Below are 23,302 nucleotides of genomic sequence, written 5' to 3'. Positions count from 1 at the left end.
AAACAAGATAATCCTAATGGAGGAAGCAAAAAAAAAACAAACAAAAATAATCATTAAATAAAGAAATAATTATATTTAAACGAAGTTTTCAGCAGTAAGCAGCGGCTTCGCTATTACACGGCATTAGCAAGATATAAGACATTCTGTGCATATTGGTTAATGTTAGTGCTACAACATGATTTCTAATATGATCAAATATATGCCACATCAAATAGGTATGTATATACAAAAGGTATTATAATTCTTCATAGCAAATAACAAATATAATTATTTATGTACAATTTATTTAAGTGCACACAATATTTTACAACAATTTAGTGCATTTCATAGTGGTTATAAACTTACAATTATTATGTCTTTAATTAATTTACATTCCTCTTTAATACTTATGTTAATATAAAAAACTTCTGACCAACTATTATGAGTTAAATAATAAATATCTAATTTACAAAAAATCAATATTTGCAGCTTTGGTAGTAGAAATATTTAAGTCTGTCAGAAGACTCATGATATCATTTTATGTGTACAATCTGCATCTTGTAGCTGGTCAACAAGGTTGAGGCTGACTTGAAATATCTACATTACACCATGCGACGTGCATGTTCGTCTAAGATTTACAAATTCTGACATCTGATTCTGATTATTTGTTACGCGAAGTTCTAGAACGATAGTGATTCATAAATAGATTATGAAAACTAATAATTGACTCGAAACGACATGATTCCGAAATGATATGTTCATATCTGTGCTCTCTGCAGCAAGCTGTACTCCTGGGGCGTGACGAGCTTCTGCAGCTTGTCGAGCAGCGGCTGCGGCAGCGGCGAGCTGGGCGGCTGCAGGTGCTGCACGGCCAGCAGCTCGCGCACGTAGGGCCGCCCTCGCGCGTTGTACGTCAGGCACCACTTCAGGGTCGACAGCAACGACGGAGGCAGATCTGGGACAACATTCAAAACTTCACATTAAAACATTGGTGGTAGGACCTCTTGTGAGTTCGCACGGGTAGGTACCACCACCCTGCCTATTTCTGCCGTGAAGCAGTAATGCGTTGCGGTTTGAAGGGTGGAGCAGCCGTTGTAACTATACTTGAGACCTTAGAACTTATATCTCAAGGTGGGTGGCGCATTTACGTTGTAGATGTCTATGGGCTCCAGTAACCAATTAACACCAGGTGGCTGTGAGCTCGTCATCCATCTAAGCAATAAAAAAAAGATACGAATTACATATTGATATTATATTATAAGCTATTTTTATCAATAAAAAAAAATTGTTTATGTTTAAGTTGATTATCAATAAAGTTGATTATTGAAAACACGCATAAAACAACATTTTCTGAAAATAAATCGTAGCTAGATCGATTAATTGCCCTCGAAATCCCTTGTATACTAAATTTTATGAAAATCGTTGGAAAACCGTTTCCGAGATTCAGATTATATACATATATATTAATATACAAGAATTGCACCAATTGAACGTTCATGATCTCTAAAGAAATTAGTAGTATTGGCCGTATTAGGCCATATTTAAATACAATTGTCCAATATCTCACGCTAGCGAATGACAACGTAGTCCACAGCGTCTAAATCATGAATGGTGTTCTCTTTATATGAATAAAAAACCAATGCGTCTCCAAAATGGCTCAAATTTTGTCAATTTCTTACTCGCCAAATGTGAAGTGATCTAGTACATATTGCACTTTTTCGAAGTTATTTTCCCAGTAATGAATAGATGTTACACTTTCCATATATAGCGCCTACACACATTTAATAAGCAATACGTACGTGGAGCAGGCGGATACTCTATCCGATGGTTGGGGTCGAGAATGGCAGCCAGTTTAGCGAGACTACGTATGTGCGCAAAAGGTGTGTGGCCATAAACCATACTGTACAGAATACAGCCCAAAGACCACACGTCTGAACGGAATGAGATCTGTGAAACCAAAGATAATATAAAAATTCCAATTCCATTTATGATATTCTAAATAAGATAAAAAGTGTATGATTAGTATCATCTTCTTTCTTTCCTATTACCCTCTGCTGGGGTGTAGGGATCAAATCAAATCCTTCTGTTTACATCGATCTTGGGCAGTCTGTTCAAGCTCCTCCTACGTCATGAACAATACGCTCAGCTCCTGCTCCACCGAGCGACACCAAGTTGTTGTGGGACGGCCTGATTAGTATTATGGGCATTACAAAATTAGCGTATGATGTCCGAAACACACACTTGAGCTTTTTTAGTGCGAGCATAATTTCCACAGAAATCGTTCGTTCCGATTCGAGACTGCTGATGTATTAGAGGTGGGCATATTGACACTTTGAGCTTCTGTACAGACTGGGCAGCAAGTGTCCTGTGTGCGGCTGCGTCTAGTACCTTGATGGGCGCGGAGCCGTCCGGCGGCGAGTGCGCGTGTTGTCCGGCGCCGCCGAGCAGCGCCTCGGGGCTGATGTAGGAGTACGTGCCGGCCGCTTGCGCCCGCACCACGCTCGTCGCGTCGCCGCTGACTGACGACGCGATACCGAAGTCGATCAGCTTCAGACGTCCACTCACCAACAAGAAGTTTGCGGGCTTCAGGTCTGCGTGAATCACACCTGTGCAAACACATTTTTATTGTAATTTCAATTTATGCAAAGACAAAATGTTAGAGAAATAAAATTACACCTAAATGTTATCACAAAGATCACATTGAAATGGGACAAGAAATTATGTATACAATAAGAGTACAACATTGATCTAGTCAAACATTAATTATACATATTATACATTTTGTGAGCATTTAATATTTATTTCTAATGACTATCCAATATAGCAGAAATTATATTTATTTCTTAAATATTAAATAAATATATTATCATAATTATTATTATAACATAATATATATTTCTTAAATATTTATTTCTATTGAGTACCCTTACTTTAGCAGTCATACTATTGAGAGTTATTAATAACTAAAATAGAACAAGACTATAAAAGAATACTAAATTACATAAATACGCACCGTTTTCATGTATGTAATTAACAGCATGGAGCATTTCCTCCCAGTAATGAAGCACAAGAGCAGGAGGTACTCCCGAATTGCATCCTTTTAAGAATGTTGATAAATCCGTCTCACCAACTTCCAAAACCATGCGTAACAACTGTTGTGATTTGTCATACTCACTGCACAGAAAGGTGTAATGTAACGCAATTGTGAATTGCACAAGTGTAACTTTAAAAAAATGTCAAGTGATACAACCATGCCGGTCTTTAAATCTTACAGGTACCTATCAATTTTAAGAAAATCGGGTACTTCTTACAGGATTTTAACAGTGGCATGTGTTCACTAGGATTCAAGCACTTATCATTTTACGGCAAATTAATACTCAAAAAGTTTCTTAAAAGAAGATTATGTAAAAAACAATCCCATAAAAACATATAATTTGCATATTTATTGGTAATAGAATTTGTATGTAGCATAAGTAGGTACTACCATTCTACCTAACTGCCACAAAGGATGCAGTCAATGATGTACAGGTATCATATATATGTATATAGATATCTATGAGCAATTTAAATTAGTTCCAGAAATTTAATTACTATTCCCGTGCCATTTAATAAATATAAATGAGTACTAATTTTTATACACATTTTCATGAATAATAAACTCACTAGTCATATAGCTTTACAACCCTATCTGAGTTCTGCAATTCCCTGAGCAGTCGAACCTCATTGATATATCCTTGGGCCAGTTCATGATCTGTTGCTAAGTAAACACACTTTACTGCATACTCACAAGATGTTCCCACTTCTAGGACCTGAAAAGAATATTTACAATCTGATGTATAAAAAACAATTCAATCGACCTTGTATTACCATAGATAGGTGTGGTTTAATGAAAGAAATTATTATATTACAGATCATATAACTCATAAAATTGTAGAGCAACATTAACATCAAGACTAAGAACTAACTCAGTTTATATTATACTAGCGACCGGCCCTCGCTTCGCTTCGGAAACATTAAAACACACATAAAAACAAAAAAATAAAAAGCCTATGTTCATCAGGGACAATGTCGGCTTCTAATGGAAAAAGAATTTTTGAAATCGGTCCAGTAGTTTCGGAGCCTATTCGAAACAAACAAACAAACAAATCTTTCCTCTTTATAATATTAGTATAGATTCTAGCTGGACGATTGTGCTCATGACTAATCTCACAAGTGATTGATGGCAAAAATAGTCATAATCAAAAGAGATTGTGGCTTTCAAATATTCAAACCCAGAATAGATCCCACCACTAAGTATTTACTGTTTAATCTCGCATTTTTTTAATGTAATTATATCATTTCTGAAGTTTTGAATACTTAACAGTTTTAGAAGTCACAGTTGTGATGATGACTGATCATAACAATAAATAACACAACACTTAAACTGTAAAAGTAGTTGTAATTAGTCATAATTAAATTAATATTATGTATGTCTACAACTTGGGCAATTCTCAGTTTTTTTATTTGAGAACTAATGAGAGTACAAGCTTGTACACTTCAAAACATACTAATTGTCGTACTTAATTGTATTTTACCTTGTAAACCTCACTAGAACCTCCTATGCCCAATTTCTTAATGAACATGTACTTTTTATCCTTAATGTTTGTTGTTTTAAATAAAATTTTGGAATTATTGCCAACAGCGCCTTGAGGGTATGAAGGTGTAGCTGCATATGATGCAGGTATCAGTTTTTTGTTTAAGGGGGTCTCCGGCTCAGGTATTATTGGCTGTGGCTGTGATATTTGATTACTCTTCTCATCCTTTTTGTTTTGCGTAAACAATTCACACCTCACCCTATCTCTGCTCGGGATCATGCTGTTCTGTGGAGTTTTCTTATGACTCTTTTTAGCTGAGTTTGGTGTAAACTTACGTATACCTGATTTAATCCCTGGTGTTGAAGATTTATTTTTCTGTGCACTATTTTGAACTTTAATCATTTCAGGTGTTTGTTTAATATCTGAATTAGTACTTTTAACAGTACTGTTATTAAATGGCAGTAATACATTACGTTTCTTCACTTCAGAGGTGGGCTGCGGAAATAATTTAGGAGTTTGTGATATCAAACTGTCTTTGGTAGGATGTGTTAGATTAGACCTGAAACTGCTACTTATATTTTCTTTGTTGTCAGTACTAACACAGGCTTTTTTCTCCAAAACGTCCGCTTTAACTTCTTTCGATTTGGGTTTTATTACAGGTGTGTAGAAGTCCCTATTTATTTTATTATTTGTTGAAGGCTTCTTGGAGACCGTTTCGCCTACCGAATCATCATCGCTCTCGTCAGCAGACAAAAAACTTGAATCAGGGGTATCTGACTCTTTTTGAAGAGGCATCAAATTAGCTAATAAAGCTGACATTGGCATCGGAGCAAATTTGATGCTGTTAGAAGTAGATTCCGTGTTTCCACTCATCTTGAATACAGTCTTATATTTGATGACAGTCTCTTGATAATTATTTTGTTGCACTAATAGTTATTTAGACACATCTTAAATATTAACAAAACACAAATTTATTTTTCTAATAAATACTTTGGTTCTGCGTGTCAAAACTTAAAATCCGTTGATATTTTCAAATGCAAACTTTGATGTTGTTCTTTCAACTTATGTCTCTGACATTTGACATTCATTTTGGCATTTTTGTCAGTTCACTTCACTGTCAGCGAGCGGCTTCTGGCCATAGACATTTTTTGTTTGGTACAATTTTTCCTTATTAGGAAACAAGGGGATCTAAGCCCATACAGCCTTGTTTGTTTTATATAATTTTCAAAAACGCGGAATCCAGGTCTTATATTATTTATATTATATTCTGAAATAAAAATTTCATTAAGGCCGAAGCCAAGTCCTTTATAATTTCTCCCTGAAATAAAAATTTCAATAAGGCCGAAGCCAAGTCTTATATATTTTCCAATCCTTGTAAAATGGCATATTCGAGTTTTACTGTCAAATCCACGTTCAAGACTTTTTAACATCTTAGCTGGAATAAAAAAAAATAGTAAACAAAATATCATAATGTTATAGACGGTGCCATAACTTCGTCAAATCCTTGTAATCCCATTTTTAGATATCTCCAACTGTTGAATCCATAAATTCACAAATTGGCTTAAAGCTTTCTTAATTTCTTAATAATAGCTGAAGAGTACGCGGGATGTCCTCAGCATTTCCATATATACACAGCAGACGGTCAATAAACACAAATATATCCAGTGAAAAAGCAAAACAACTAAAGAAAATGTGATCAAGGGACTGTATATCATTATTGCAGTCATTACAAACGGGAGAAGACAAAACATTGATTTGAAACAAATGAGCATTGAAGCGGCAATGACCTAACCTCAAGCGACAGATGGTTGTATAAATCTTCCTATCAAGGTAAGAATTCCCTTAAATGAACCAAGGGGAAGAAATTTTATCTTTAATTTCAGCATACCATTTACCTTTTGACTGAACCATTTCTAGCCAAATATCTTTGAATTTTTCACACAATTTGTGGTTTATTGTAATAAAAAAATCTGAATCTGGAATTGGTACTTGTTTTATAAGATAATTAGGGATTGCTGCAATACATTTTGCCAAGTAATTAACCATCTCATTGCCAGCAACACCAGCATGCGATGGTGTCCAAAACAAAATTATATATTTATGATGATTATTATTTAAATTATAGTACTTTTCCCTGATATCGAAAATAAAATAACTGGTGTTGGTAAATAATCTTGGATTATCTAATGCCTTCAAAATGCTCATACTATCAGAGATAATTAGCCATTACTGTACTGCCTGAGCTTCAATATAATCAAGTGCAGATTTAATAGCAAGAGCCTCGGTTGTTAATATACTTGTTAAATGAGGAAGTTTATTACCGTACTTTTTAATAAATGTTTCATATTTCAGTGCATCTGGCTTTTGTGGCTTGTGCGAATGTCCTCTTTTGGAATGGATGGTTTACAGTAGTTACAGTACTCTTATTTGTTTTAAGCTGTTGTTAAAGATTTCACGTATTAATGATTAATCGCAGTGAGGTATTTTCCTTATGTCAACGAAACTCAATTTAATTTTCGCCTAAGGACGTGACTAACCTTTAATATTAAGCACTTCATAGTATGCGCAATGTTCCCTTTGCCTGTTCAAGTACCCTGAGAGTTGAGACAAATAAACAAAAATCTTCGACTGAAAATGAAAATTGTATAAACCAAGTGCAACATTCAATTCTTTTCAACCAATTTTTTTATATATTCTCATTATTAACCGATTATGTTGTCTAATAATTTACATATCTGTAGTGAGCAAATTGAAAGTTTATGATTAAACATCATGGATAGTGGAATCTACCAACAATGCAAGCACAGTAATTTGTAACCCAGGGTGTCGGGTTTGCGTCCTCTTATTTTTTGTACTTCCAAGTGATCATTTTTTGACCTTGATATTTAGATAAACCTTGAAAGCAACATGAATACGGAAACCGAACCATCTCCAAAGAAAAAGACAGACAAAATCACAGACAACCTCACAGTCTCACTGGAAAAGTGCGACATCAAGAAAATAGAAAAAAGTGACGAAGAACCGAAGCCTCGAATCGTATTAACCATACGCTCGGAGAAGTCTAATGCTAAAAATAGTAATATGAAGGTAGTATCCACGGAAGAAAAACAAGAAGAGTTCTGTCCTCGCAGATCCAGCAGGACACGAGGTAAATGGGAATGGGTCTGTGACAGCGACACATCTACTTCACCTAAAAAAGATAAATCCGCATCGGAGAACGACGAGTGTGACAATCTTACCACAAAAAGGTCAACTAGCCGTAGAAACAAAGATAGTGACAATGTTGTTGCCAATGCTATTGCAAGAAAAGAAAAAATGTATGATATTATTACACCACAGCGCTCTACACGACGACAAAAAGCAAAACCCGTAGAAGAAGTGGCTCACGAGACAGTGGATAAAGGTGTAAGAACTAGAAGATCAGCTAGACCTGATCCTGTGGAACCAGATACTAAAAATAAGGGAAAAGATGCAGAACAAGACGTGATTGAGATTGGCACAGATGACGACACCCTCAGCCAAAGCTCAGATATGAAACTAAAACACCTGTGTGAATTGGGCTTGAAAGCTATTAACCCTGAAGAAGAGGAGGATGAAGATTATGTTGATGGCCGGTTGGTATAAAGTTCACATATTATAATATGAGATAGAGATTTGCCTTTTTGTTTAAATTACCATCTGAATGTAAAAGAAGATGATCACATACTTAGATTTAGATTGGTGGTAAAGCTTATTTTACATCAAATAGGTAGATCATAAAACCATTGTGCCTATTTCTGCAGTCAAGTAGTTGTAGGATTGGGTAGTTGAACTCGGTTGAAGGCTTTTATAACATATCACATTATAGTGACATTCACAATGTAATAAAATGAGGCTTGATCACTTATACATATTGAGGGGTAAAAGGCTATTTGGATTAAGCAACATTTTTTGCAACTTTACAGAAGAGCCAATTAAAGTTTAAAATTTGAAAAAAACATTATAACAAAAAAAAAAAACTTCTTCATCCGTTTTAAAGGAGTAAACTCAATTGAAGTTCAATTAAAAACATCTATTGTTGATGCTAATACCGAATAAAACACACCTATAATTACAAATATAAATGTCGAATATTAAGTGAAATGTCACTTAAACCAAATAGCCTTTTAACCCTCAATATGTTTGCAACCAACTATGGAGTCTCTAGATACTAAGATTTATTATTCTTACCTCACTGGATATTTTCATACACTATAAAGAAACTCATAGCATTACAGTGTAAATGTTAATAGACATCCTCAGAATAAACTTAACTATACAAACTATTCAAAAACATATTGTTTTCACAAGATAATTAAACTATATTGGCTCTAGACCAGTATCAAAACCCGCAACAAAAACATACAAACATACATGACATAAAAATCCTATTTTCTAGAGACTCTGAAGACATGGATGATGAAGAGGAAGAAGATGATGAATTAGATGATGACACTGAAGTGATCACCAAACTTCTTGAAGCCGATGAGGAGGAGGCTGATTCTGGCAGCGATGAAGAATACTGCTGCTCAACGGAGGCATCACCTAGCGAACAACCACGGAGGTCGAGACGATTATGTAACTCATACATAGACAGTGACTCATCTCCTCCAGTTGATGATGAAAAGTGAAGTATAAATAAATCGAAAGTAGAAAGTAGACATGCACCGTCCGCTTTCATCTATAATTGTTTTGATTTATTTAAGCTTTGCTTTTGCATGTGAAAGGAATCAAAGTACATTAAAAAGTATTTTACCATTAGTTATGCTACTTAGATCTTTAAATTTCGAAAATAGAATTATAAGATTGGGTTTACATGATTTTAGTTTTTAAAAATTTAACACTTCACAAATGCTTTTAAGGCCTTGTAAGTAAGTAATATTTTAAAAGACCACATTTACTTTTAAAATAATGGGCCATAACTTGCAAAAAAGTCTATACTGAAGCATATTATTAAATTAAATTGATTTTTCCAAGAAGTAGATCCAACCTATTTATTTCTATTGTTGTTCTATTATCAGTGATAATAGCAAACTATTATCATAAATTGGTTTGAGGTTTATTGAGGTAAATATATCATGGTTTTATAATCTAAAATGAAGATTTAGTTTAGGTTTTCAAGTAAGAATTAAAAATTACCTAAATTATGTAGTAAGTAGTAGTAATTTGTTTAACAGCCATAAAAAAATTACAGTTTTCATGAATATGATCATTGCAGCAGATTGGAAATATTTTTGTAAATTCTGCACCTGTTTTTTTTTTCGATGATTGAAACTGCAGAAATACTCAACAATATTAATTGATTGCACATGCACTTTTGATTACTTTACAATTTGATTTATTTTTACCATTTACTTTTTCAAGTTGCTTTTTAATCAATAATTCTCAAGGAAAGTTTAAAATTGCAACAATTTTATGTTTGGTATTTGAGAATATTTATTAAATTTTATATATATATTTGCAGGGTCCCTCGACGCCGTTCAACACGCAGAACAAAAGCACATTATACTGAGTCTAATGAAAGGTTAGTTTTATTTTAAACTCTTTATTCTCTCAATCTTGTGGTGTTCTTCTCCTGAGGTTTAGTTCCAATGGAAACAAGAATGCTACCTGTATTCGTAGTTCATGTCTGACTTTGTTGAGACACCTGTGTATTGTTACGGAATATCCATCTTCGAATGAAATTAAAGATTTTTCATACAGAGGAACCTTAGATCATTATCGTGTGTTTACCACTTATGTAGATTCAAAATATTAAAATGAAAATATTTTTTCTAAGTTTACTACATCCATGTAATAGAATACTGTTTGTTCAGAAGTGATCGTCCAAAACGTAAAAGAATTCGTTCCGCATGCGCTGAAGATGCTTCTGATGAAGAAATGCAAGAAGTCAAAGCGTGAGTGTACATAAATATTATAGATTTTTATTTATTTTAGAGGGTAATTATTATTTATTGCTTTTTCAACCTGCAGACAGACAACCTGTAATTAACGAATTGGGGCTTCAATTTTATGATGACTATTGTTTTTATTAGAGAGCCAGCAGACGCTGAAGAGGGCTCTGAAGCTGCTTGCCCACTCGAGGACTCCACGGTAGTCGCCATGTGCATGTGCGAAGAGCCGAGCAATGTATATGCCGCACCTGAGGATCTCACTGGTAGGGTACATAACTAAACAAGGTCTACTATTATTAGCAAACAAGCCGATGTTGAGTGGTTATCAGAGACACAACATCAAAACGTGAATAGTGCTACCTACCTTGGGACATTATGTCAAAGTGACAGTTGTATTCTATAATAGTTAGCCTATGTTTGACACTACTTTTTGCTGGTGGTAGGACCTTTTCTAAGTCCGTGCGGGTAGGTACCACCACCCTGCGCATTTCTGCCGTGAAGCAGTAATGCGTTTCGGTTTGAAGAGTGGAGCAGCCGCTGTAACTATACTTGAGAGCTTAGAACTTATAACTCAAGGTGGGTGGCGCATTTACGTTGTAGATGTCTATGGGCTCCAGTAACCACTTAACACCAGGTGGGCTGTAAGCCCGTACTAACGTTATTGTCGAAAAATTAGACTGAAGAATGTAATCGTCACATAATGTTACGTTCTGTGATTTCTTTGTGCGACAGAGCCGGTGTTCTGTCAGGCGATAGAGTTGCTGGACGGCGTCCGCGTGGGCTGCTCCCACCTGGCGCGGCGCGACCCCGACGGCGCCCACGCCGCCCTGCTGCGCGCCGGGCCCCGCGCCCCCTACCTCCTCGCCTGCACGCTGCACGCCGGCCAGCTCACCAGCCACATGTGCTGCGCCGCGTGCGGACTCTTCTGTACCCAGGTAAACTCATTGTAAGACTCTGCTGTTTGCTCTATCAGTGCGGAGCTCTTTTTGATACGCTTTTATTAGCTTCAGACGTATGTATGTAACGGAATCATTGAACATAATTTTGACTCCATTCAAAATGTCGGATTAACTCGAGCTTTCGTATACTTATAAAGGACAGATGTCAATTCAATTTTTTAAAAAATATTGAAAAATAAATTGAGGTAATTGAAATTCTACTAAAAATGAAAAATAAATAATAGTTTAAAAAAACTTATGTGGGGTGCATTGTATCAATAGTTATAAATATTTTATGAACAGATATGAGTAGAAGGGTTATTTTGATAATATCCTAAAAAGCACCACACGCTTTTTTACAATAAAATCATTTTTTCTTACACTATTTTTAATTCAAATTTATTAAAATTTATATTCTACCTATTTTTTAGTTGGATTTTCTATAAAAGCGTATTTTGTTAGTTTTTTTAAACTATTATTTATTATATTTTTCGGGATTGAATTTTCCTTTTTGTCTATGGCTAAACTAGAATTTACTGCTGTTGCGGTGCATTGAGGCTTTCTGGTTCGATAGCTATCAATGTAATATCATATCACCGTCTTGGTGATATGTTGCATGTCCAATTCCTATTGAGATAATAAACAATTCTAATGGTGCTTAGCATATTAATATTATGTTTCCGTTACCAGGGCATATTCTACCAGTGTTCAAAAAATCACCTGTTCCACGTGGAGTGCAGCCTGAGCACGAACGATGCGCAGTCGGCGGTGGGGTGTCCCCACTGCGGCGTGTACTCGTACCGCTGGTTGCCCGCCAACACGGACTGCCACAGCGTCAAGCTCACCATGACTTGCAGCAACAAGAGGATATTCTTACCTGAACAAAGAGAGCAATGGTATATATAATGGCTTCATTCCCTTGTCAATACTTTTTTTAATTTTTTTATTGCCCTGCCTACAAGGCGAGCATACAGCCCTCCTGATGGTGAGTGGTTACCGTCGCCCATGGACTTCAACAATGCCAGGGGCAGAGCCAAGCCGCTGCCTACCAAAATACTTACTGATATAAATAAACTACTGATTAATTTACAAATATAATATTAATAATTACATTTATTTACTCCAAAATACAAATACAAATAACTTTTCAATTAGTATGACATAAAAATTCTAATTCTAAACAATATTACAATATATTATGCTGACACAGTGGAGATAAAAAGGCCGCGGTTTAGCTTTGTGATAGCTGAAACTATCGCTGTTATTCTGCCGCTACCTGTAATTTTAATCTATAAACTTAAATCTAATAATACCTAAATTTAAATATGTGGCATAATCTACAGAATCCCTGCCTCCGCACTTTGCTGTTTAAGTACAAATTCCTTATAAAAGTATTTGAAGGGGTTTAATTTAATATATAGATGTCTGCTTGAAATTTTTCAAGATCGTCAAAAATTAATCACAATGGAACGTTCTGCATATTAGTCCATCGGTGCCTTAAATATGATATTCATAACATGGTTTTCAGTACGCCCGCCCACTTATCTTTTTTGAGTAAAACCAAAGAAGCCAAAATAGAGCCTATAATCCCCGAAGACCTGCTGCCGTCGCCTCCGCTCGACTTGGAGCTGCTGTCGAAGCGGCCGGTCAGCGCGGAAGACGAAGAAGAGGCTTTGCAAGAATTGTGTGACGCAATACTGGCCCGGGAGAACGTAAATAATTTGTTGACTAAAATTGGTAAGTCAAAGATCTATTCTTTTGTTTTTCTTATTTATATATATACTAGTTTCCCGTAATGAACCAAAGGGAAACGGGGGTGACTGAAAGTCAGCGCTGTTCGATTTATCGACTTTGAACAGCATTAGCTGAGCTACTTTCTTTTGCCTTTTTCTTTTTTCTTTTATTTTATGTAAGGCAATAAATGATTTTATTATTATTCTACTAGCTGAGTAACTTATAGACATTTCCGTGAGCGTGTCGGTGTGTGCAGCGGCGGTGTGCGACGTGGACCGCGGCGTGGCGTCGGAGGCGGGCGGGTCGTGCGTGCACGCGGCGGCGCGCGGCGGGCACGCGGCGGCGCTGCACGCGCTGCACGCCGCCGCCGCCTCGCTCGACCGCCGCGACCGCCGCGCCAGGACGCCGCTCGTCGTCGCCGTGTCGGGTCAGTTCATTCAAAGCTCCCTTGTTCTGCGGCCCTTATAACTACGACAATAAGGCTTGAACACATCAAAACGCCGTACTTTTTTAATTGACATCCACAGTGAAGGAATAACATCCTGTAATAAAAATGAAACCCGCAAAATTATAATTTGCGTAATTACTGTTGGTAGGACCTCTTGTGAGTCCGCACGGGTACATACCACCACCCCGCCTGAAGGGTGGGGCAGCCGTTGTAACTTTACTGAGACCTTAGAACTGATATGTCAAGGTGGGTGGCGCATTTACGTCGTAGAAGTCAATGGGCTCCAATAACCACTTAACACCAAGTGGGCTGTGAGCTCGTTCACCCATCTAAGCAATAAAATAATAATAATGTGGCGCATTGTTATGTCAAAGTGGTGAAGAGAATCAGACACTCTATGGCTTAGTATATTTTCTCTTATTGTTTCTGTAGATTTGTTGTCAGTGTATTAAACGTTTTATTCATCACTTAATTTTAAAACCCGTTGCAAAAAAACCTTTTTAAATAGTTTTCAATCGGCCTACATTAAAATCTACTCACACACCTAGATAGTTTACCTACTGCAAAGTAATTGCTCAACCGCATAATTTTAGTAAAAAAATATTTTTACCAACAGCGCTTGTCGATAAATCGGTTAAGAAGATCGAAGATATAAAAAAAGACGAAAGAGATTCAACAGAAGAGATGGAAGTGGACCACGAAAAGGACGAAGAGAACGAGAAACCAGAAGCAGAAACAGAACACAGTGACGGAGAAGAGAAGGCAACGTTAGGGGCAGTCGAAAGGGAGAAACCGAACGATGAAGACTTGATGAGGGTCATAAGATACCTGATAGCGGCCGGCTGCGACTTGAACGCCGCCGTGAGTGTGTTGTGTTGTTCATTACCAGTTTCCAACCTTCCAATATTAACCCTTTATATTTAAAGCTGCTCTGCGTTCGTCCTGTCTTTTATACGATCTGGTGGTGATACGACGTTCATGTGGAGCGCACCATACTATTTTGGACGCAACTTCCCCACTACAGTGTTGCCATCTCAATTAATCGTGTTCCCATAACAAGAAGCCGTCGTGGCCCGCTGTACTCGTCTCAATCTCGCGTGAAGGTTCCAGTTATTGTAAGGAAATATGTACTTAATACGGATGAGCGACATCCACGAATAAAAACATCGGTTTGTGTCTGATAATGTTAATACTTTAGCGCACAAGCACATTTTAAATTATACTGAAGTAAAACCTTGTCAGTACCGCTGTAATTTGTTACTTAAGTCGTCTATTATCAAAGGTGGCAATCTGTGCATTTGGACAAAAAAATGTTATTGATATGGCGATACAGATTGATTTGAATATAATCGTCTCCTTCAAAGAATACGGTTCAAAACCTGCATTAAATAAAGGTTAATACTTAACCTGTTATTTATCTAAGATGTCGTTCAGAAGAGTTTTGTGACTGCCAATGGAATACAAAGTCAATAATTCGTTTTTCTGATTTACCAATAATTGTCCAAAAGTCACATTGCCGGCTTTGATAATAGTCGACTCACTTAATGAAAATGCGAAAAGCGACACTACAAACAGAAACATGTATAGGACTTGGTTTTTAGCACTTTTGGAGGTTTCACTTTGACCGCGTACTAATTGCACATAATAATATGTTTTTACTCTCCTCGTATAATGATTATATATATAAAAATGAATTGCTGTTCGTTAGTCTCGCTTAAACTCAGGATCGGCTGGACCGATTTGGCTAATTTTGGTCATGAATAATTTGTGGAAGTCCAGAAAAGGTTTAAAAGGTAGATAAATATGAAAATGCTCGGAATTAAATAAAAATAACAATTTTGTTATTCCTCTGATGTGTCCCCCGTCGGACGGATTCCTTTTGTTTGTTTTAAGTTTATTTTATACAAAAGCTTAGGTCTTTTCTTGTCTTTGAATATTTTTATGAGTTCGAAAAACTGACGTTAAATTTGAATACAGGATTCGGAAGGCATGACGGCTCTCCACATAGCGGCCCAGCACGGGGACGCGGCTGTGTGCGGCGCGCTGCTGTCCGCGGGCGCCGAGGTGGACGCGCGCGACCAGGGCGGCTGGACCCCGCTCGTCTGGGCCGTCGAGAATGATCATGCTGACGTTGTCAGGTACCCTTGTCCAACTTAAAAAAAGGAAACCTATATATCTTGTAACTAGCGGCCCGCTCCGGCTTCGCTCGGGTCAACAAAAAATTCAATGATATTTGACGTTCTTTTAATTTTTTTAATAAAATAACACTTATTACTGTACTGGTGGTAGGACCTCTTGGGAGTCCGCACGGGTAGGTACCACCACCCCGCCTATTTCCGCCGTGAAGCAGTAATGCGTTTCGGTTCGAAGGGTGGGGTAGCCGTTGTAATTATACTGAGATCTTGGAACTTATATCTCGAGGTGGGTGGCGCATTTACGTTGTAGATGTCTATGGGCTCCAGTAACCACTTAACACCAGGTGGGCTGTGAGCTCGTCCATCCAATTAAGCAATAAATAAAAATAAAAAATATTACGGCATAACTATAATAGTTACACATTAGCTATCGCGATACTTTTTGTAAATAATAATGTGTTCTACAAAGTCGTAGTACATTATTTTATTCTATCATCAATAGTTTTCACAGGGCACGCAATGTAAAGAAATTTTTAGGTAATTTTTTGGCACCTTGGGTTACATTATTGGAGTTTAAAAAGAATCCCAAATTTTTTTAAAATAGATTTATAGTCTATGTCCCTCGGGAATAGTGTAGCTTCCAAACAGTAAAATAATTTTTCAAATCAGTTCAGTAGTTTCAGAGCCCATTCAATACAAACAAACAAACAATTTTTTCTTCTTTATAATATCATAGTATAGATTCATCATCTTCTTCCTCTTCATCATCAATGTCTTCAGAGTCTCTTGCAAATAGGATTTTTATGTTATATATGTTTGTATTTTTTGGTTGCGGGTTTTGATACTGGTCTAAAGAGCCAATATAGTTTAATTATCGTGTATAAACAATTTCTTTTTGAATAGTTTGTATAGTTAAGTTTATTCTGAGGATGTCTATTAACATTTACACTGTAATGCTATGAGTTTCCTTATAGTGTATGAAAATATCCAGTGATGCAAGGATGATAAATCTTAGTATCTAGAGACTTATAGTTGGTTGCTGACATATCGAGCCGTGAAAGGCTACTTGGATTAAATGACATTTCGCTTAATACGTGACATTTACCTTTGTAATTAAAGGTGTGTTTTATTTGGTACTAGTTTCAGTAAATCGATGCTTTTAATTGAACGTCAATTATATTTAGTTCATTCAAATAGCTGATAAAGTTTTACTGTTCTGTTCTGACATTTTTTTTAAATTTTCCTATAAACGTTTCTCCTGTAAAGCTGCAAAAATGTCGCTTAAAATAGCCTTTCACCCTTCGATATGGACCTCATCATTCCTGGATGCCTTGCCGTAACCGCAAACTCAAAAAAAAAATTAGGCCAATTCAAAATGTTAAAATTTAACAAAAATTCTGAACTAACTAAATTCTAAATCGATTTTTTGGTCAACAAAATAAATAATTTCGATTAGTCATCTTAAAAGTAACCCGATTAGGTCTCGCAACATTACTGTACTCAAGTGTGCGTGGGTGTGTGTGCTTCAGGCTACTGCTGCGCGAAGGAGCGGACGCGCTGTCCGTGGACAAGGAGGGCAACAGCGCGGTGCACTGGTGCGCGGCGGCCGGCTCCTCCCGCGCGCTGCCGCTGCTCGCCGCCGCCGCGCCCGCCGCCGCGCACGCGCACAACGCGCACCTCGACACGCCGCTGTCAGTACGCCGCACACCTCCCTGCCCTCTGACATATATATTTATTTATCTATTTGGCACACAATACCCATTACAAGCTAAATCGGTCATCGTTATTAACCCTCATAAATTAACCCTCAGACACAGCCCACTGACTTTTTCGCCAGATCTTCTTAGTGGGTCGCGTTTCCGATCCGATGGTAAAATTCTACGAAGCACTGCTCTTGCTGATGTTCGTGTTAACAACAACGTCAGGTTTGAGCCTCGTGAGCTCACCTACTCGCCCGGTGATGCTGATATGGTCTCTCAAGACCATCAGCTTAGGTAGGAAAAAAAAACAAGCTAAAAAGATACACAACAAAATTAAAAAATCTGGCTTAGCACATAAGCCATGCACGCACGACTAAACAAAACAAACGTGCTGAGTTTGTACACAGATTATACTAAAAATTTAATTAATCAAATAAAAAAATCTTTAAATAGAGCAATAAAACAATTCACAAAAGTACTAAAAAAAATTGAGTAAATAATATCATAAACAGCCACTGTTGCAACAACAAAAACTGCAGTTTCGGCTGTTTGTTGTTGATCTAGTATCCTCGCGTCCTAGCCCCTCTACTTATTATAAGTGCCTTAAAAAGTGCACAGAGACAAACAAAACACATTTTCATTATGTAATAAGTTAATACAAAATATTTGACAATTTGTAATTTGGTGATATTTTTTTTAATTTCAGACATGTCGCAGCGAGACAAGGCCACTACTCGTGCGTCGTGATCCTGCTGGCCAGAGGCGCCAAGGTAACCATGGCGATCCACTTTACTAGCAGAAACGAACATATTAGATAAGGGAGTTGGTCTCGCAAACCCGACCAGAAACTGATAACTGGGATTCCTCTGTTTAAAAATTAGATTTATTTTTTTATTATATTAATGTTTTGTGGCCGGTTTTTGTGTTGCAATACAATTTACTTGATGAGTGGTTGCCCGTCTCCTATGACGCACGTTGGGTTCGCAATTATAATTTATTAGCATTATGCAATACGATAAAGAGACGTACTGGGCGAAGAAAGAAGTCATGGCTCCGGAATATCCGGGAGTGGAGCGTTAGTGCCCCCGTCGAACAGCTGTTCCGGCTGGCTGCTGATAGAAATGAATACAGGAAGCTAACGGCCAACCTTTAGGATTGAAGAGGCACTGGAAGAAGAAGAAGAATACGATCATCTTAGTCTGTCATATTGTTTATGGCAACAAATGTGAACGTTTTCAGACGGACGTTGCGAATTCTGCCGGGGAGCTCCCGATCGACGTGGCCACGGACCCCAGCCGGCGCGCCATCTCGCTCAGCATGCAGATGAATCTCGCGATCACAGAGAAGCTCGGCCAGCGAAACGTTCTATCCTTGTACGCGTGGTTTCTTTTTCCTTGTTCTTACGTCATTAATCCGGGACATGTGTCCAACCTAGCTTAGGTCATTAGTTAGGCCTACGTGTGCAACCTGCCTTAGTCATTAGTCGGGTCCATGTGTGCAACTTGTCTTACGTCATTAGTCCGGTGCATGTGTGCAACCTGTCTTACGTCATTAGTCTGATACAGGTGTGTAACCTGCCTTATGTCATTAGTCAGGTTCACGTGTGCAACCTGCCTGTACGCCGCTGTAGCGACGGACAGAAAACGAATACATTATGTAAATCAATCGGAGTGTAACTAGATCAACGTCTTCCGATTGCCGAAACTGACATCGATAAGATCTAATATATAAATTTCTCGTGTCACGGTGTGCGTGATTGAACTCCTCCGAAACGACGCGACCGATTTTCGTGAATCTTAGCGTGCATATCGGCCAGGGTGGATAATCGGACAATATCTACTTTTCATACCCCTAAGTGATAAGGGTTGTCCACCCCAAACATTTATTTTTATTTTTTGGATAATTTTTTTTAGGTTATAATGAATGTGGTTGAATGAGGTTTTTTTTTCTACACTAGAATTTCCCTAGAAATCTTATTTAAGGCAACATATCGTTTGCCGAGTCAGCTAGTTATTTTATAAGATTTGCTTATTGACAGTGACATTTCGAATGGGTGCGAGATGTATCCGATACCGTGCGTCAACGAAGTGGACTCGACCCCGCTGCCCGACGACTTCGTGTACGTCACGTCGCACGTCATGCCCACGCAGATCCCCATAGACAACACCATACAGACGATGCAGGTAATCTGGCGCGTGTCGGCAGTAAATGTAATCTGTTTCCTTGCGGATCTACAACAATTTATTTACTTTACTCACTAGCTTACTTTACTCACTAGCTGACTCGGCAGAATTCGTAGTGCCTCAATCAATAAATAAAATACCTAAACTTTTGTAAAAATAAACTTAAAACAAACAAAAGGAATTCGTCCGTTGCCCCCGGAATCAAAGGAAAAACAAAATTTGTATTTTTATTTAATTCCAAGCATTTTCAAATTTATTTTAAATCTTTTAAACCTTCTCTGGACTTCCACAAATCATTCAAGACCAAAATTAGCCAAATCGGTCCAGCCGTTTTCAAACAGCAATTCATTTTTATATATATAGATAGAAGATAGATTATAGGTGCCTATTGTTGGAAGATTGTAAACATAATTTCTAAACTGATCTATAATGTAAAAATTTTGCTCACTTGTGACGCCACCGTCTTTGCTTTATTTAAGTTCCCGTTTTTGCAAATCACTTCCTTTTCGTTGGTTTTCTCAATGAATTAAACCGTTAACAATTTATTCTATTCCAGAGTATTATTTCAACACCTATTATTTTTAACAAAAACATTAGGCATAACATTTAAATTGTATTACTTGAACTAAGCTCATACCGACACACTGTTGCAAGTCAGTTCGTAATATGTAATATTTTTTTATAGGATCCTTTAAAATAAAATAGTAAATTTTCATTTAATCAACCACACAGTTATTGAGTCTATACACAATTAAAATCATAGAGCTGGTCATGGAAGTCACCCATAGTGTCTTCTAGTACCTGGTAGGATTCGGTTCATGTCAGTACTCCACACCAGGCCGCTCTGATATTTCATTCAACACCTCAAGCTCTGGAACGCTGTCGAACCGTATGCTATGCGATACGATTTGTAGTAAAGCCTGGGTCTATATAAATAGTTCACCAGGTTCCTAGCAGATAGCTTGGAAAAGGCACGTTAATGAAACCGAGGTATACCCCACTTAGTGTCCTCGTTCGTCCGCAGGGCTGCACGTGCAAGGAGGGCTCGTGTTCGTCGGAGTCGTGCGCGTGCTGCGTGCTGTCGGTGCGGCGCTGGGCGCGCGCGGGCCGCCTGCCGCCCAACTTCCCGCACCACGACCCGCCAGTACTCTTCGAATGCAACGCCACTTGCGCGTGTAACAAGGTGTGCACATAAATACAAGGGTTCGTCACAAAACACGAATGAAAGGTGTCTGTAAAGACAGGTGGCCAAACGATACGAATTACACGCCGCTGACTTTTGTCGTATACCTCCCGAATCTATTTCGAATGTTTTAAATTCTGGAATCAAATACAAGTGCTAAAAAACATAAGATGCTTCCGACATAGAACATCGTGGCGACAGTACAGACTGCAGTGAGCATATGAACAAATTTGTATGGAGTTGGAATAGCTTCCCTTTGTTGACCGCTAGGGGCGCTGTTCCAAGTCCATACAAATTTGAGTTAGCTTTTATGCGATCGAGAAGTTAAAAAACTCGCACAACGCACACACAATATGATCTACCTTCAGTAAGTAACGTTTTTGAAATCCTTTCTAATTACAGAAGAAGTGTACGAACAATTTGGTGGGCAAGCTGTCCTCGCGCGGCGCGACGTTCGTCCGCACGGAGGTGTACCGGTGCGCGGGGGGCGCGGGGTGGGGGCTGCGGGCGCGCGAGGCGGTGCCGCGGGGCGCGCCGCTCGCGCTGTACTGCGGGGAGCTGCTCGCCTCCGCCGTGGCCGACACCAGGCCCACCGACCATTACATGTTCTCACTTGATCTCAAGCCGGATCTCCTCGAGGTTAGTCTTAATTCGATTTTTTGAATTTTCCATGATCACGACAATAGTATCCAAAATTTTTAAATTTTATTAGTCGCTTTACAAAACCGTAAACATATATTTTAATGATTAGAAAACTATCTTCTAATTTTCAAGACAAAGGGTACTTTATGATATACTAGCTGACCCGCCAGACTTCGTAGTGCCTCAATCGATAAATGAAAGATCTAAACTTTTGTAAAAATTAAACTTAAAACAAACAAAAGGAATCCGTCCGACGGGGGACACATCAAAGGAAAAACAAAATTGTTATTTTTATTTAATTCCGAGCGTTTTCATATTTATCTACCATTTAAACCTTCTCTGGACTTCCACAAATAATTCAAGACCAAAATTAGCCAAATCGATCTAGCCGTTCTCGAGTTTTAGCGAGACTAACGAACAGCAATTCATTTTTATATATATAAGATTATGTACAAAAAACCTATATACACTCAACAAAAATAATCGTCGCAACACCACACCGTACAATGCGAAATAGAAAGACGAAACGAAAATAACTGTCTTGTTTTCTATGAGAGAGAGAGAGAGAAAGACAGAGAAACATGGCACGCCGCACGGCTTAGCAAAAAGTGTCGTTACAACTTTTGGTCTTAATTTTTTTTTTAAATATAGAAAATATTTTCAAATGTCCAAGATAAAGGGTACTTTAAGATATAGTGATTGTTGTGCAGCAATGTGCGGACAAGACGCAGCTGTGCATAGACGCGGCGTCGTACGGCAGCGCGGCCCGCTTCATAAACCACAGCTGCGAGGCGAGCGCGGCCGCCGTCCGCGTGTTCACCCGCCACCGCGACCTGCGCCTGCCGCTCGTCGTCCTGTTCGCGACCAGGGACATACACCCAGGAGAACCGCTCACGTAACCTTACTAAGAATAATACTAACGTATCTATACTAATATATAAATCTACAGTAGTTTTTACGGATGTTCCGTTATAACTACTAAACCATGGATCCGGTTGACTTGAAACTTGGTATCCATGTAGAAAATACATGTACTTAATAGATAGGCTAGGATGGATAGGATATATGAGTGTTGGACTCCCTAATAATAATAATGTTAATTTTAAATGCCCAGCGAAGAGGGCGAGTACGGCTAGTCTATAATAATTGGATAGTGGCTCGGCGATGGCCTGGATCATCTGCCTTCACATATCGTCTCACTCGTCTGCCTATTAAATCAATATGAAAAAAATTTACAATGATTTTTATTTTCATTAACAGTTTTGACTACGGCGACAAGTTTTGGGCAATAAAAGCGAAGTGGATGAGATGCGAGTGCGGCGCTCCCGACTGCAGGTATCCGGTGAAAGGGGGCAGTAACAACGACAGTAATTAAACTCTACTGGAATGTAGTTGTCGTTGTAAATTATAATTATTAAGCTTTAATTTATTTTAAAATCATTTTTACATATTATATATATGTAATAGATGTAATAAATGTTATATTCGAAACAAAAATATTCCAATAAAACATTTTGAAACTGTGCGTTTCTATTTAGTCATTAATTTTAATGAATTTGTTTACTTTAATTTTAACAAAATTCATCACAGTGGAATAAATGCCTATAGTGGCATATCGATTACGTTATCTAACGTAAGCTACATTAGAATACTCTAATCTAAGGCTGCCTGTTGACCGGAGCGGAGCGGGGAGACTGAGAAATATTAACCAATAAGATTGCACAAAATCATTTTGCAATCTTATGATTTTGATTGTGGACGCTCCGGTGGACAGGCAGCCTTAGTGGTCCCAGATAACCCCAATCTAGGGTGGAAATCTAACGTTACTAAGACAGGTTAACGAAGTCTAAAAAACGACGTTTTATATCTACTAA

General features: G+C 37.9%; 2 protein-coding genes across 5 annotated transcripts; one reads left to right on the top strand and one right to left on the bottom strand.

Moving 5' to 3' along the window:
* Positions 1-47: 47 nt before the first annotated feature.
* On the bottom strand, positions 48-5,690 carry Mps1 (dual specificity protein kinase monopolar spindle 1). The gene is made up of 6 exons (XM_028173919.2): positions 4,554-5,690; positions 3,643-3,788; positions 2,993-3,153; positions 2,368-2,585; positions 1,779-1,926; positions 48-934 (listed from the first exon to the last, which is right to left on the bottom strand). The coding sequence occupies exons 1-6, from the start codon at positions 5,424-5,426 to the stop codon at positions 738-740; spliced, it is 1,743 nt and encodes a 580-aa protein (XP_028029720.2). The 5' UTR covers positions 5,427-5,690; the 3' UTR covers positions 48-737.
* Positions 5,691-6,992: 1,302 nt separating this feature from the next.
* G9a (histone-lysine N-methyltransferase G9a) lies at positions 6,993-22,953 on the top strand. 4 transcript variants are annotated; one of them, XM_089733449.1, is made up of 19 exons: positions 6,993-8,167; positions 8,971-9,135; positions 10,036-10,095; positions 10,391-10,468; positions 10,607-10,728; positions 11,198-11,400; positions 12,094-12,299; positions 12,932-13,140; positions 13,394-13,564; positions 14,202-14,446; positions 15,563-15,723; positions 17,250-17,411; positions 18,127-18,190; positions 18,660-18,793; positions 19,459-19,603; positions 20,628-20,786; positions 21,189-21,425; positions 22,139-22,323; positions 22,689-22,953. In XM_089733449.1, the coding sequence occupies exons 1-19, from the start codon at positions 7,461-7,463 to the stop codon at positions 22,801-22,803; spliced, it is 3,528 nt and encodes a 1,175-aa protein (XP_089589575.1). In that variant the 5' UTR covers positions 6,993-7,460; the 3' UTR covers positions 22,804-22,953. The 4 variants fall into 4 exon arrangements, with proteins under 4 accessions (XP_089589575.1, XP_089589574.1, XP_089589573.1 ...); XM_089733448.1 differs by having other exon boundaries at positions 10,388-10,468; XM_089733447.1 differs by having other exon boundaries at positions 8,971-9,198.
* The last annotated feature ends 349 nt before the right edge of the window (positions 22,954-23,302 follow it).

This window comes from Bombyx mandarina, chromosome 15, assembly GCF_030267445.1.
Source record: "Bombyx mandarina strain Sakado chromosome 15, ASM3026744v2".
NCBI lineage: Eukaryota > Metazoa > Arthropoda > Insecta > Lepidoptera > Bombycidae > Bombyx > Bombyx mandarina.
Note: the sequence above shows the minus strand (reverse complement) of the source record. Positions and strands in the feature narration are given on the sequence as shown.